This window comes from Rhipicephalus sanguineus, chromosome 8 (assembly GCF_013339695.2).
Source record: "Rhipicephalus sanguineus isolate Rsan-2018 chromosome 8, BIME_Rsan_1.4, whole genome shotgun sequence".
NCBI lineage: Eukaryota > Metazoa > Arthropoda > Arachnida > Ixodida > Ixodidae > Rhipicephalus > Rhipicephalus sanguineus.
In genome coordinates this window covers 72,626,496-72,639,508 of record NC_051183.1, presented here as the reverse complement: position 1 = coordinate 72,639,508, position 13,013 = coordinate 72,626,496, and the positions used below count along the sequence as shown (strand labels likewise).

The window sequence follows — 13,013 nt, the reverse complement described above, 5'->3', positions numbered from 1 at the left end:
AAATATTCCCTCAATGCTATTTTGACAGAAATGAGTCAATGATATTTTTATTGCCAACTGCTCAACAGAAATTTTGTTGACGAATTATAGAAGCAGATGAATGAATATTGCGCAGTCACTGATAATGAATAAGGTCAATAATTCGATCATACTCCAAGAGAGGTCAGTTGTCGTACTTGTTGCGCTCCTTGAGCAACAGGATATATAAAGCGACGCGGCGACATTTGTAAACGTAGCTTTTGTGTACATCTCGTGTACCTCTGAACCTCGCCACGAAAATCCCGGGGTTACGCGTTTCGTCTTTGATCCAGTATAATAGCGTTATAACGCACAGGCAGAGAAAGTATAATGGACACAGTGAGTTTTAAATGTAAAAAAATTGCACAGAGTCTACGAGTGTACACGTGCTTTTTTATTCATTGCTCAAGACTGCTGTTCAACTATATCTCAGTAGTTATGTCTTCTTTCGTAGAAATGTTCGCATCTTCGGAACCATCCTCATTCGGCACTGACTTGGTAGTGCGTTTTGCTTTTTTGGTTCTACGTGTTGCGGGTCTCTCATCTGGGACGCATTCTCCATTTATACATATCTGAGGAAGGAAGGTAAACATCACTAGGTAAAATAAAATTAGTGCATGCAAATAACACAGAAAGAGCTTTACGATTTCCAGTGACACAAAACGGCGTTATTTCAAGACAACTCTACGTTTATCAGTGGCAGCATTGTATAAAAATAGTGCCATTTTACAATGCGTGGAACAAACGATTACTTAGAAGAAATAATAGGACCATATTTTTCGCAATACGCACTAGCAGGATGGGCGCTAATATCTTGAAAAATCTGCATGCAAACGTTTACAAATACAGGATAACATTTCTAGAAAAAAAAAGGATAGTGCCACTGAGCTTCGATGCGCATGTTTTGGTAAACATCACAAGTACAAAATTGGAACTCGCAATTATGCTCGCTATGATTGTTGTTATATGCAGCTGTGGTGAAGTTCATTGACGCACACCGACAATGACAGCGAACCGGCTACACGAACACGCAAGCACGACACCAGCAGCAGAAGCGTTCAACCTGTCGTGACAGACGCTTTGCTACATGGGCCTGTACGGTAAAAAAAAAAACGTAAGGTCACAGTTTCGCCGCAAGGGCGAAGCAACGAATGCGATAGCAATAATTTGGAATGTCACACGAAGAACTACAAGCAGCTCCAGACTTGCAGCCGCCGCTGGAGGATAAAGAAGGGCGCCCGAAAAGAACGCTAAGGTTTACACAGGACAACCGTGAACTGAAAACTGTCACAGTTACGTCTTTGTGCTTGAGCAACGCGCTGCAGGAGTCGACAATGCAGAATCAGACGTCATAGGCGATCGAGTCCACGACCTTTCGGTCCGCGACAACCCATGCCGGGCGGCAATTCACTGCTCCACGGTCACATAGCCTAATTGCTTGCAAGCGCCCCTTTTATATCTCACACTTTCACCTCGCAATGCTCTTGGTCGGCGGGGTGGTGTCGGCGTCTGGGTACGTTATAGTGAAGTAATGCATCATGACCGGGGCCTCCGTGGTTAACTCCTGCAACGTGTCTGTTCCATTGGGCGCGTTCCTAATGTCAGTGCATTTTTTGAAATCCTTAACACATCCCCATGTGGCGACATCACCCTCGTCCTCGCTCATAGCATCCATCCATATTAAAAAATCACAGCATATCCACGGAGTGAATGATGATGAGTGGGCGAAGCTGCGGAGTTTCATCGGTAAACCGTGAATCTTCCGTGAATTCTGCCCAGTACATCATCACCGACGTGAGATCGGGCGCGTTTATACTAAAGGTTCGATGAGTTATGACGACTTGCAGCTCACTTTAATTTTACATGTACGCTGTGAATTTTCATTGTTTAGAAAACCATTGCTTTAGAAAAATCTGGCGTCTTTCGTTAAACAGTTGGCGTCTTTTCGTTTTGCTTTAGAAACATCTGGCGTTCTTTCGTTCTGCTTTTACAAAACATCTGGCGTCTTTCGTTGGTTTATTTCCTCAATCAACGGCGTTTTGAACAAAATTTTTATTGTTTAATCACGCACAGGAGAAATCTCACCAGGCACTACCTTGGAGGTAAACAATGGCTGCTAATGGGAATGAGAGACAAAAGAAGTCGGCTTTTAGCTAACACTTACACTTCTACTTCTACTAACGTTTCCTACTGGAACATGCCAATGGCTGCTAATGGGGAATGAGAGACAGAAGAATTCGGATTTTAGTTAACGCGCACGCTGCGAATTTTTTATTGTTCAACAACGCACAGGAAAAATCTCCCACCGGCACCACCTTGGAGGTCAAAGCGTAAGACTTGTTACGGACTACGACTACTACTACTACCACTACTACGACGACGACGACTACGAGGGACGAACGGGTGCCGCCTTAAGGAGCTTCGCCCCTAAAACAGCTCTGCGACGCGAGCTTGCCTTGACCTAAAGGACATGCTTCTGGGCTAGTTGGTGCATGTATTGCTTCTCTGTCTTCTCTTCTGCTTCTCCCTTTTTCAAGAAATGTATTTCGCGCCTCAGTCTTCTGTACCTAAGCAATTGCCTTGACCTACCTCGCCTAGCTGTAACACCGCGTTCCCCGCTTGTGGCTCATTCACAGTGGGGAATCCGACGGCCACAACGACATGAATTCGAACGCTGCCGAAACTCCACATTGTTCACAGTACTTAGTAACCACACCGCCAAAATGTGGGCGCCTAGTTGTCATCGTTCCATCGCACGAAGGAACGCTGGCATCAACGCGCTCTGCGTTGTGTTCGCGTTTCGTTATGGCGAAGCAGGCACAGCAGTGCCTGCTGTGCCTGCTGGAGAGCAACTTTCTGGCGATGTCAGAGAAGGAGAAACATGCATTCGCCGAAAAAGAAACGAGGCAAGCAGTTGTGGTTGGTTCGTCCTGAATTGCAAGACAAGAGAAGTTTGGTCGAGCCGAGATATTGCTACCCGTTCTCCGAGATCGCGATGGTGCAAAGATGTTAATCGCGACAACACTTGGCCGATGTTAACAACTACATGATGATTACGAATGACTTCGCTGTCGCTACGGGCGTCGACGACTGCGATATCACAATCAAGCCGCCATTTTTCGAATGTTCCACGGTTCGACTCTCGTTCAGTGTTTAAAAATAACTACAAGCGTGACGCGAAAAAGTCTGTCACTTCTGTTTCAGGACACCGCGGAATAAAAAATATACTGTATCCATAGATCTTCATCCAGAAGAGCGTTTGCGTAATTCCTTCCACCAGCGCATCCGGGTTCGTAATCACTTTTGCGGTAAATACCCCCTCGAAGGCCCTGCCCTTTCGAGCTCGTGAGTGATAGGGTACGTCGCAATTCGAGTTTATTGCTTGATTGTTTTTTTTTTAATTTCATTGATAAAAGCCTGCCTCCTGGTAGGAGCAGCCGTAATTCAGTTTTAATACGCTGAATTTTCTGTTGTGGGCGCGTCGCTGACGGCCCTGACGTCGGAATGCCCATTGTGAAGCGGCCACGCCATGTTACACGTCCTCCCTTCGCTTTCCAGGGTCAATAGCCGACAGTTAAAATATCACAGTTTCGGTTACGGGCGAAGCAATGAATTTGATACCAACAAATTCTGTTGGTATACGAAGTAAGGCTAGCAGCTAACACTTTTTGGATACGATCCCGCGTAACTCAACAAAACGCTAGTTTAATTTAATATGGCGGTCCCGGGAACCAAAGCGCTTTTTGTGCGGTCAGTTATTTAAACGCGAAGTAGCGTTCAGAACACAGCAAGTTCAGAACACAGCAAGAACACAACACCTGGCGTCCCTGTATGCTCCTTACGAAAAACGAGCGGAGCGTTCCCTCTCTCTTTGATGAAAAATAGATGGCAGGACTCACACGCGGGGTGATGTTATCACATATGCGGCCTCTGTGGGACGGAGACGGCCGGCTCGTTTCATCCCCGCTTCAGCCTTACTTCAGCCGCATTCGTCGCCATAGCTCGCGATCTTTTACTCCAGGGTAAAACATACGATGCGCGGGGTAATTTTATCTATTTGTAATTTATCGCAACATGACGGCGACGGCAAAAGCCCGTCGAGGGTGTTCGTATATTTGTTATTTCAATAAGAGAAAGAAATGAGGAGCAAGTTCATTTTGTGAGATGGATGACCAGCGAAGATGTTTAGTGTGCGGGACAGTGGCGACATGGTGAAGGCCACATCGTTTTATACAAGGCCAGGCTGTTAGCGTTCAATACGCAATATTATTGTGAAACCCTCAGATGTCTAATCAAACACGAAAATTGACCATCGGCTTTGGCAGCGCCAACAGGCGTGATGCGAAAAACATCATCACGTGATGACGCCATCATGACATCATCGAACGCTCAATCTTGTCACGTTATACACCGTGGAGTCACATGATGATGTAATCACATCCCATGGTCGCATTGCACTGCCTCATTGATCGGTGCGCCGATCATGAAGACAGTGGAAAACCAGGCGAGGTGCAGAATGCTTGCAATGCCTCCGATCCTGGTGGCGGTGCAAAACCACGTTAGGTGCAGAAAACTTTGATAGCAGTGCGGGGGAGGATCAATACATCGAGTGAGAAGAAAAAAGTTGACTTTCATCTTAGAGTCGTTTTAGGCAAATGCATAAGCTACCAAGTGAGTTTTTTTTTCCTTTTTGCACTGGTCCCTAGAGGGCACTAGGGATTTTTTGGCGTCCAATCGGAATTTCCCAGCTATATGCAGCTTCGCTCTAAAAAGAGAGCGAATATTGTTAAATCATGTAGTCCCCCACTGAATGCACTTTCGGGCATTTTCATGGAACCTTGACTTTGAAGCGGAACTCCATCTTCCAGGCAACCCGCTGCATGCTCATATGATCGCCTGGAAGCGTTGTGACAACGCTGTTGCTACAGCACAGAGAGGCCTCAAAAGAGGAAGGGAGTTCCAGAAGAAGTTCGTTTTTTTAGGCTAGCTAAGTGACGTCTTGTTGCACCCAGCAGTACAGTCGATTGAGAAGAAAAAGAAGGTGGCTGTCGCCTTGTATTCGTCTTAGGGGAATGCATTTGGGGGATTGCATTTAGCAATGACGCACTCTTGTAAGTCGCGGCATTTGTCTACCGCGTTTGCTGACAACGATAAAAATGTATTTAGAGTGTTACTTTCATTGAGCCAATATTCCGTTTATTCCATACTTTCAAACATAATCGCCGCAGAGTTTCTTCCAGAACACGCGACTGCATGACCCCCGTATTTTTGTATTATCCAGTGGAATATGGAGTGCTCCTGAGATGATTGGGCCGATGAGGTTTAGAATGAAGCGAAATATTTGTAGCTCTTCATAAGAGTCCCATAATAATTATTGAGGTGCTTGAACGTAAATACGACGTGCTTCTCCAGTGTACTGCAGGATGCAAAATAGCTGCTCCAGAGTGCTCCCAGGTGTAAAATTACCTGCTCCAAAGGGCTCCCAGATAGACATTTTCGCTACTCTAAAGAGTTCCAAAATGGAAATTTTACTCCTCCGAAAATTGCTCCAAATGAGAAGTCTTCAGTAGCATCACTTGACAAGTGAAAACGTGCCTGATGCGAAGGAGGTGCATAGGGAAATCGAAGGAGGTGCATAGGGAAAACCACGACATGGTCTAGGTAACAGACGCACATAGACCAATATAAACCACATAGAGTATTATCCATAAGTAGCTCAAACATAGCAGGCCGTTACAAAGCCGAATAGACATGACGTTAAACTCATGTAGTCCGTCAGGCGTAATGAACGCAGTTTCCTGGCGATCGGCTTCAGCCATTGGAAGTTGCCAACAGCCAGACCACAAGTCCAGCGACGAGAAGAATTCTGCTCCGTGAATGGCGTCAATGCCGCCGTCGATGCGCGGAAAAGGATAAACGTCCTTGAGGGTTATCTTATTCAAACAACGGTAGCCCACACAAAACCGGATATATCCGTCTTAAGCACCAGGACGGCAGAGGACGCCCAGGGAATGTGCGATGGTGGAATAACGTCTCTACGAAGCATATCTTCGACTTGGTCGTTAATGAAGCGGCGTTCTTCAGCGGAGACACGATAGGGTCCTTCATGCAGAAGCTGGTGTAAACAGGTGTCAACGTAATGTTACAGTTGCTACGTGCGGCCCAGTTGAGTTTACGAGACATCGAAAAAATTCCCGAACTCGTGCAGAAGATCAAGTAGGTCAGCTTGTTCGGCTGGGGCGAGGGTATCAGCTATGGCACTGGAAAACATGTGGCTGGACGACTCCCCGAGTGCCGATAGGGCATTTGGTTGATCGCAGCAGTCATCCGGGACGTCAAACCGAGACGAAGAGTCGAGATCGTCCACGCGGCCGAGACATTCGCCTGCAAGTAGCGTGACATGTGCGGAGAGGGGATTGAAGGCGAATATATTGCTGCTGCCGGCGGCAATGTCAATCGTTGCGAAAGGTAGCGGCAGAGCTCTGCGATGCGTGAAGACATTGGACGGAGTGAAAAGACCGTAGCGTCGGTGTGGGCGTTGCAGGAAACGGGAACGAGTGCCAAAGTGGCAGGCGGATTGTCGGTATCCTCACGAACGAGCAACCTAGGCGGCTGATGAAAAGAGTCAAATAATGGGGCGTCACACATAAGTGAAAACTTAGATCGGCGCGTGCGCAGTCGATGACGGCATTGTAGCGGTATAGGAAGTCCCGCCCGAGGATGACGTTATGCGAACAGGCAGAAACGACAATAAACTCAACGATGTACAGATTGCCTCCAATGAACACTCTTGTAGTGCAGGCTGCGAGAGGCGTCACTTGCTGCGCGCTTGCGGTGTAGAGCGACAGTCCCAAAAGCGGCGTTACCTTGCGTAATAAACGATCGTGATTAGTGGGTATGACAAAAACGGCTGTGCTGGTGTCTAAAAGTGCAAAAGTACTAACACCTTCAACACTTATGGCAACCACGCTAGCAGGGGAGGAGTGGGGGCTTCGACAGATCGAAGGTGGAGTAGATGTTGCCTCTGGAACTGCAACGGTTAGTTTTCCTGGTTGGAGGTTCCGGGACGGTGACGCATGGGGGAGGGCGATCGCCGCCGAGGAGATGGTAAGCGCTGCGGCTCGATGTCAGGGCGGTGAGTAGGGGCATAGCGCGGTGATTGGCCAGGAACGTATTAGGGGAAGGGCTGACAGCAGGAGTGCGACGACCGGGCACGGTCGCCGAAAGTTTGGGGGCGACGGCGGCAATAGCAGGCGACGTGTCCGAGAGTGTAGCAGGCGTAGCAAATAGGTCGATTATCAGGCGTCCTCCACCAATTGGCGATTGTCGATGCTGCCCAAGATGCAATATAGACAGGCGGTTGCGTGGGCTGTGAGTGCGTGGTGTAAGGCCGTAGCAGAAGCCTACGCACAACGTTCGTATACGTGAGGGGCGCGGCCACTGGCTACACGGCTTGCACATAGGCGACAGGAGCGGCCACAGGCTGCGCTTCACGCGCGTAGTGAACAGGGCTGGATGGAGGCGGCAACTTCCTCACAGATGAAGTCTCGGACCTGCTGAAGCAACTTCGAATTGTCAGACATGGTGTCGAGACTGCACAGCGACTCGCCACCCCGCAGAGGCTGCCGAGTGAGGGCGCGTTGCTTCTTCAACTCGTCGTAGATTTGAGACAAGTTCGCGACTTCTGAAACTGTGCCCTGGATTCCTAGCCAAGAGCATTTGGAATGCGCCGTCGTCAATGCCCTTCAGGAGTTGCTTGATCTTGTCAGCTTCGGTCATGGTGTCGCTGACACGTCTACAACGGTCCATGACGCCCTCAATATAATTTGTGAAGCTTTCTCCAATCTGCTGTGAGTGCGCGCAAGCGCTGCTCTGCGTTCTGATTGCGGACAGCTGGTCGACCGAACACTTCTGAGGAGGACGCCTTGAAGAGGGTCCATGTGGTGATGTTATGTTTGCCGTTGTTGTACCACAATTCGGCGACGCCAGTCAGATCAAATATCACGTGGCCTAGCTTTTTGGGGTCATCCCATTTATTATGCGCGCTCACCAGTTCTAAGTGGTCAAGCGAGCCTTCCACGTCGATCTCATCTGCACCGCTGAAGACCTTTGGGTCCCGTAGATGAGGAAGCCCGGTGCAGGTGACGCAGAGGGGCGAAGGCGCCGGTGGGTTTGCGTTGTAATTGATAATCGGCGGAAGCATCCGGCTTCGAAGCTAGGGGTGTAGCAACGGGGATTAACAGCACCCTCAACCAATTATGAAGAGGATTGGTTGTTCAAGAACGTAATGGTTGTCAGCTGCAAGGCAGCGAGAACAACCGTCCAGAGGCACAGCAGCATTCCGAAACACGAGCCGAGCGAGCCGACCTTTGGCGATGCTGCTAGGGGGAGGCGCATCTTTCTCTTCACAATGCAAACAAGTAAGCAAAAAATAACAACCTTCGGTTCCCTTCGTATTCAACCCCAGGCCTTCTGCATGGCGCTCAAGTGTTTTTGCCGCTGAGGCATGCCGCGCTGGAGGCTGTTTCGGAAAGAAAACCTGTACAGGCGTCATTTATTACCAGATATCGCCATCAACACATGCAATATTTCGTGTCAGAACAAGGGTAGTGTCACAGCATTCTTCACAGCATGCGAATTGCGGAGCGAATAGGTGGTTTATTGGCAGACCGTTACAGAATGCTGCGGTATAATTAATGATCATAATTATCATCAGCACCGACAAGGTGTGACGCTGCGCCTATGACGTCACTGACGCATAGTATTTTCTTTGATCGGCAATATGGGAATTATGGCGTTATGGGCACTTCACAACTTCGCTCTGTGCGCATTCCGCTTCCTCCGTCCTGTCCATAGTCAAAGCAAGGCAGATGGGATGTTAAAAAAAATATTTTTTTAACAAGGCTCACACGTCCTCGAGGGCACAAGGCAGGGCAGGCGGAATACAGCACGCGAACAGCAACATGCGTTGCGCAATCCTCTTAGAAGCCAAAAAGATCACTGTCCTCAGACGCGCGCAGGTGGCCTCTGACACGGAGCACACGTTGGCCACTACAATCGCCATTGCACACCACACGGCGTTATGAAGCCAGCACGCTATACTGGTTCCCACAATTAGAAGCAGGTATGCATTCTAGCAGGGTACGCCCAAAGACGACTCTTTCGTCGCGGCACGGTTGGACTGTCTAAAGTCACTGGAACGGGAAAAGTACCGCGACCGTCGTGCGCGCCGCCATATTTGGTCCAGCGCGGCCGAAGCTGCGGCTGTGCGGTGTTGATTTCACGTGGAGTAACTCATGTTTTACGCATTGCGTGCGCTTTTTCAGCCCGGAATGAAGCATACCGTTGTTCTCTGACTGATTAGGAAAGAAATAGCGGCAATTTTCACTTGCCTACATGCGCACGCACGCGTACTAACGCGATAAAGAAATGCGAAATGCGCGGCATTTACGCGCTCGGCTGTCTGCATTTATTAAATGCAAAGCATTTATTAGCGAATTTCTGTGACTTTCTTTCTATCTATCTATCTATCTATCTATCTATCTATCTATCTATCTATCTATCTATCTATCTATCTATCTATCTATCTATCTATCTATCGGCCCCGGACTTTGTGCTGTCCTGGCCGCTTCGTTAATGGGAAGTACACCAAATTTGGTATGGCGTAACATGACTGTATGACGAATTTAAATTAAGGTGATAACATGAAAAGAATGACATGAATGCCATGTACGGCATGATTTACATGCCACGCTCAGGGTGCGATCGCGGCCGCTTCGATAGCTTGATACACTTCAAAATTGGTACGGCGTGACAAGAGTGTATGACGAACATAAGTGACTGGTTATAACGTGCAAACATGACAGACATGCCATGTAAAATGTGATTTACATGACATGGTTTCGGGGCGCTCGTGGTGGTTTAATGAAATGCATATATACCAAAACTTTTATGACAAGCAATTTCTGTATGACGAACGTTAGTGATAGGTGGTAACATGAAAATCACGACTTCCATGTCATGTACGGCATGACTTACTCGCCACGCTCATGCTGCGATGGCGGGTGGTTCGCTAGCTTGAAATGCACCCAAATTGGCATAGCGTGAGGTGACTGTAGGACGAGCACGAATGACAAGTGGTAACGTGAAAATCATGACGGTATTTATGTTGGTCATACAGTCACGTCACGCAATTCGATTTTGGTGCATATCAAACAAGCGAACTGGCCGCGAGAGCATCATGAGCATGGCATGTAAATCATGCGTTACATGACATGCGTGCCATTATTTTCATGTTACCACCTGTTATTTACGTTCGCATTACAGTCACGTCACGCAAACCGATTTTGGTGCATATCAAGCAAGCGAACCGGCTGCGAGAGCATCATGAGCATGGCATGTAAATCATGCCTTACATGACATGCATACCATTATTTTCATGTTACCGCAGGGTATTTATGTTCGTCATACAGTCACGTCACGGAATACCGATTTTGGTTCATATCAAGCAAGCGAACCGGCCGCGAGAGCATCATTCATTATTTTCATGCTACCACCTGTTATTTGTGTTCGTCATACAGTCACGTCAGGCAGTACCAATGTGTAGCAATCAGTTTTCATAGCATGCTGATCATTATATGTGAACCCAAAGGCGTCAATTTTACGCCAAACATAATAAAATGTTATTGTGCATGAACCTCCTGCGACAACTACGCGAAACAAGCTGCACTAGTGCAGGGTAGGCGCAAACATTCCCCGAAACATTCGCGAATTCTCAATGAAGCGCTTACCTGACAATGCGAGTATCAGTCGTGAGAACAAATTTTTCCCGCGTAATTCTGTGCAGCCACACAGCCCGTCGTTTGGCATCCTTTTTCCCGCCGGGAATAGCAAAGACGGCCTTACCCGGGCATTCTTCGATGCCTCGATAGTCTTTCGATGAAGTCTCAGAACGATACGGGATGTCGTAATGTTGCTGCACGCTTTCCTGAGCCTATAAAAACAATCGCCCTCCAAAGCGCCGTGCGTCTGCGGCCGGGAGACACTAGCGAGGCGAGCGAGCTGGACCATTTATGTGGCGAAGCCGCCGAAAGGGCGCGGCGGCGAAGAGAAAAGGAACGCGGTACTTTTCCCGTTACAGTGACTTTAGGACTGTCCACTGAGAAGCGACGCCTGGCGACAAATGAGCAGCTGATGCGAACGGGGTACGTTGAAGCTATCGTTTTCTACTTTTGAAGGCGAAGCTCAAGCTTCCTCAAGGCTTTCACTTTACAGAACTAAGTGCATTACTTTGATAAGTCGGAATCTTACCATTTTTCTATCGCTTGTGCATGGACTGCCATCTATGAGCCACGCTTCCCATTGGTGATCAGCTGCTTGGAACTGATATCCATGAACAAAACAGTGTATCATGCAGCCTTCGTTACCCAGATCCTGCAAAGGGCAAACCACAACTATTTGAACCAAGAGCGCTGTATTTATCAAGCTCCTTTTGCCTCACGATGTAAGCGAGAATGTCCGCTCCAACGCATCAGCAAGATAATAGCCTATAGTGCATGGGCAAAGTTCAGTTGCTAAGTGCACCCTTTTATATTTTGTACCAAAAGATGAAAAGAAACAGAGAATAGTATTCACGCTATCTGTTTTTACTCAACAGATAGTTGAGGCGGCATTCTAGTTCTGGTGTGGCGACTGGCGTGTGATCGATCGCTAATTTGCTGCGTGCTTATTATTACTCTTTACAACACGTTAAATGTAAATCGTAGCTGCAGTGCATAGAGTCTACACAAATGGTCTTTTAAGCATATACGACCACGAAAGATCACGTTAAATGTAAATCGCAGCTACTGTACATGGAGTCTACACAATTGCACTTTTAAGCATATATGACCACAAAATATTGTTACGCAAAATGACACGAGGCGTGACTATTTACAAGTGTATTTACACTGATGTGCACAGCATCCATCAATATGGAGGACAGCACCCACAGCAGAGAGACAGGCCAGTCCTCTTTGTCGTCTTCTGTACGCAGAATGTCTGGCTCTTGATGGGTTACCTACGTAGCATTACCCCCGGCGGGAAAAGCGCCATCTCGGTGCGCTTTAAACATGTTCTTCAGAAGGAGGGCGGCATTCTTTTAGCCGACTGACGTGCACTACGTCACTGGGCGTGTTTGCAGGCGGGTTAGTCTCGGAGACGGGGACGATCTCGTAGGTGACATCCGTTACCTGGCGGACGATACGGTATGGACCGATGTAGCGGGATAACAACTTCTCTGACAGACCAACACGACGAACTGGGCACCACAGGAGAACTAGGGAACCAGGCGAGAAACGAACGTCGACATGCCTGCTGTCGTAGAGGGTCTTCTGGGTTGCTTGTGAAGCGGACAGCCTAGATCGGGCGATCTGACGCGCGTGGTCGGCACGCGCGATAGCATCCCGTGCGTATTCGCTCGGCAGAGATGTAGTAGCCGGAAGTAGGGTGTCCAGTGGCAACGTCGGATAACGGCCATAGCGCACTGCATAGAGTCTACACAAATGGGCTTTTAAGCATATACGAACACGAAATATCACGTTAAATGCAAATCGTAGCTACAGTACATGGAATCTACACAAATGCACTTTTAAGCATATATGACCACAAAATATGACGCTGAATATAAATCGCAGCTGCAGTACATAGAGTCTCCTCAAATGTTCTTTTAAGCATACACGACCACAAAATATATCTCCATTCTTCTGCCAGCCTACCTATTTTCGTAAAACAGGCCGTGTGCTTAGATTGAGGCGCGTGTTAAAAAAACGCAGGTGGTCGAAATTTTCGGAGACGTCCGCTACGGCGTCACTCATAATCATATTACCAAGCGCGCTCATTATGTTATTTTACGTAACCTAGTCCGTTGCACGCGTAGCCGCTGCCTTGCGCAAGCCGCAGCCTATTGCGACTTGCGAAAGCCAGCGGCTACGCGTGCAACGAACTAGGTTACCTAA

At 48.0% G+C, this 13,013-nt stretch overlaps 1 protein-coding gene across 1 annotated transcript in view; it reads right to left on the bottom strand.

Moving 5' to 3' along the window:
• Positions 1-399: 399 nt before the first annotated feature.
• The window catches only part of LOC119402093 (venom metalloproteinase antarease-like TtrivMP_A), a 115,217-nt gene continuing 102,603 nt past the window's right edge, over positions 400-13,013 (bottom strand). The window contains exons 13-14 of the mRNA XM_037669196.1: positions 11,329-11,451; positions 400-590 (exon numbers count right to left, since the gene is read on the bottom strand). Of these exons, the coding sequence (XP_037525124.1) occupies positions 441-590; positions 11,329-11,451 (273 nt within the window). The 3' untranslated portion in view covers positions 400-440. The remainder of the gene's footprint in view (positions 591-11,328; positions 11,452-13,013) is intronic.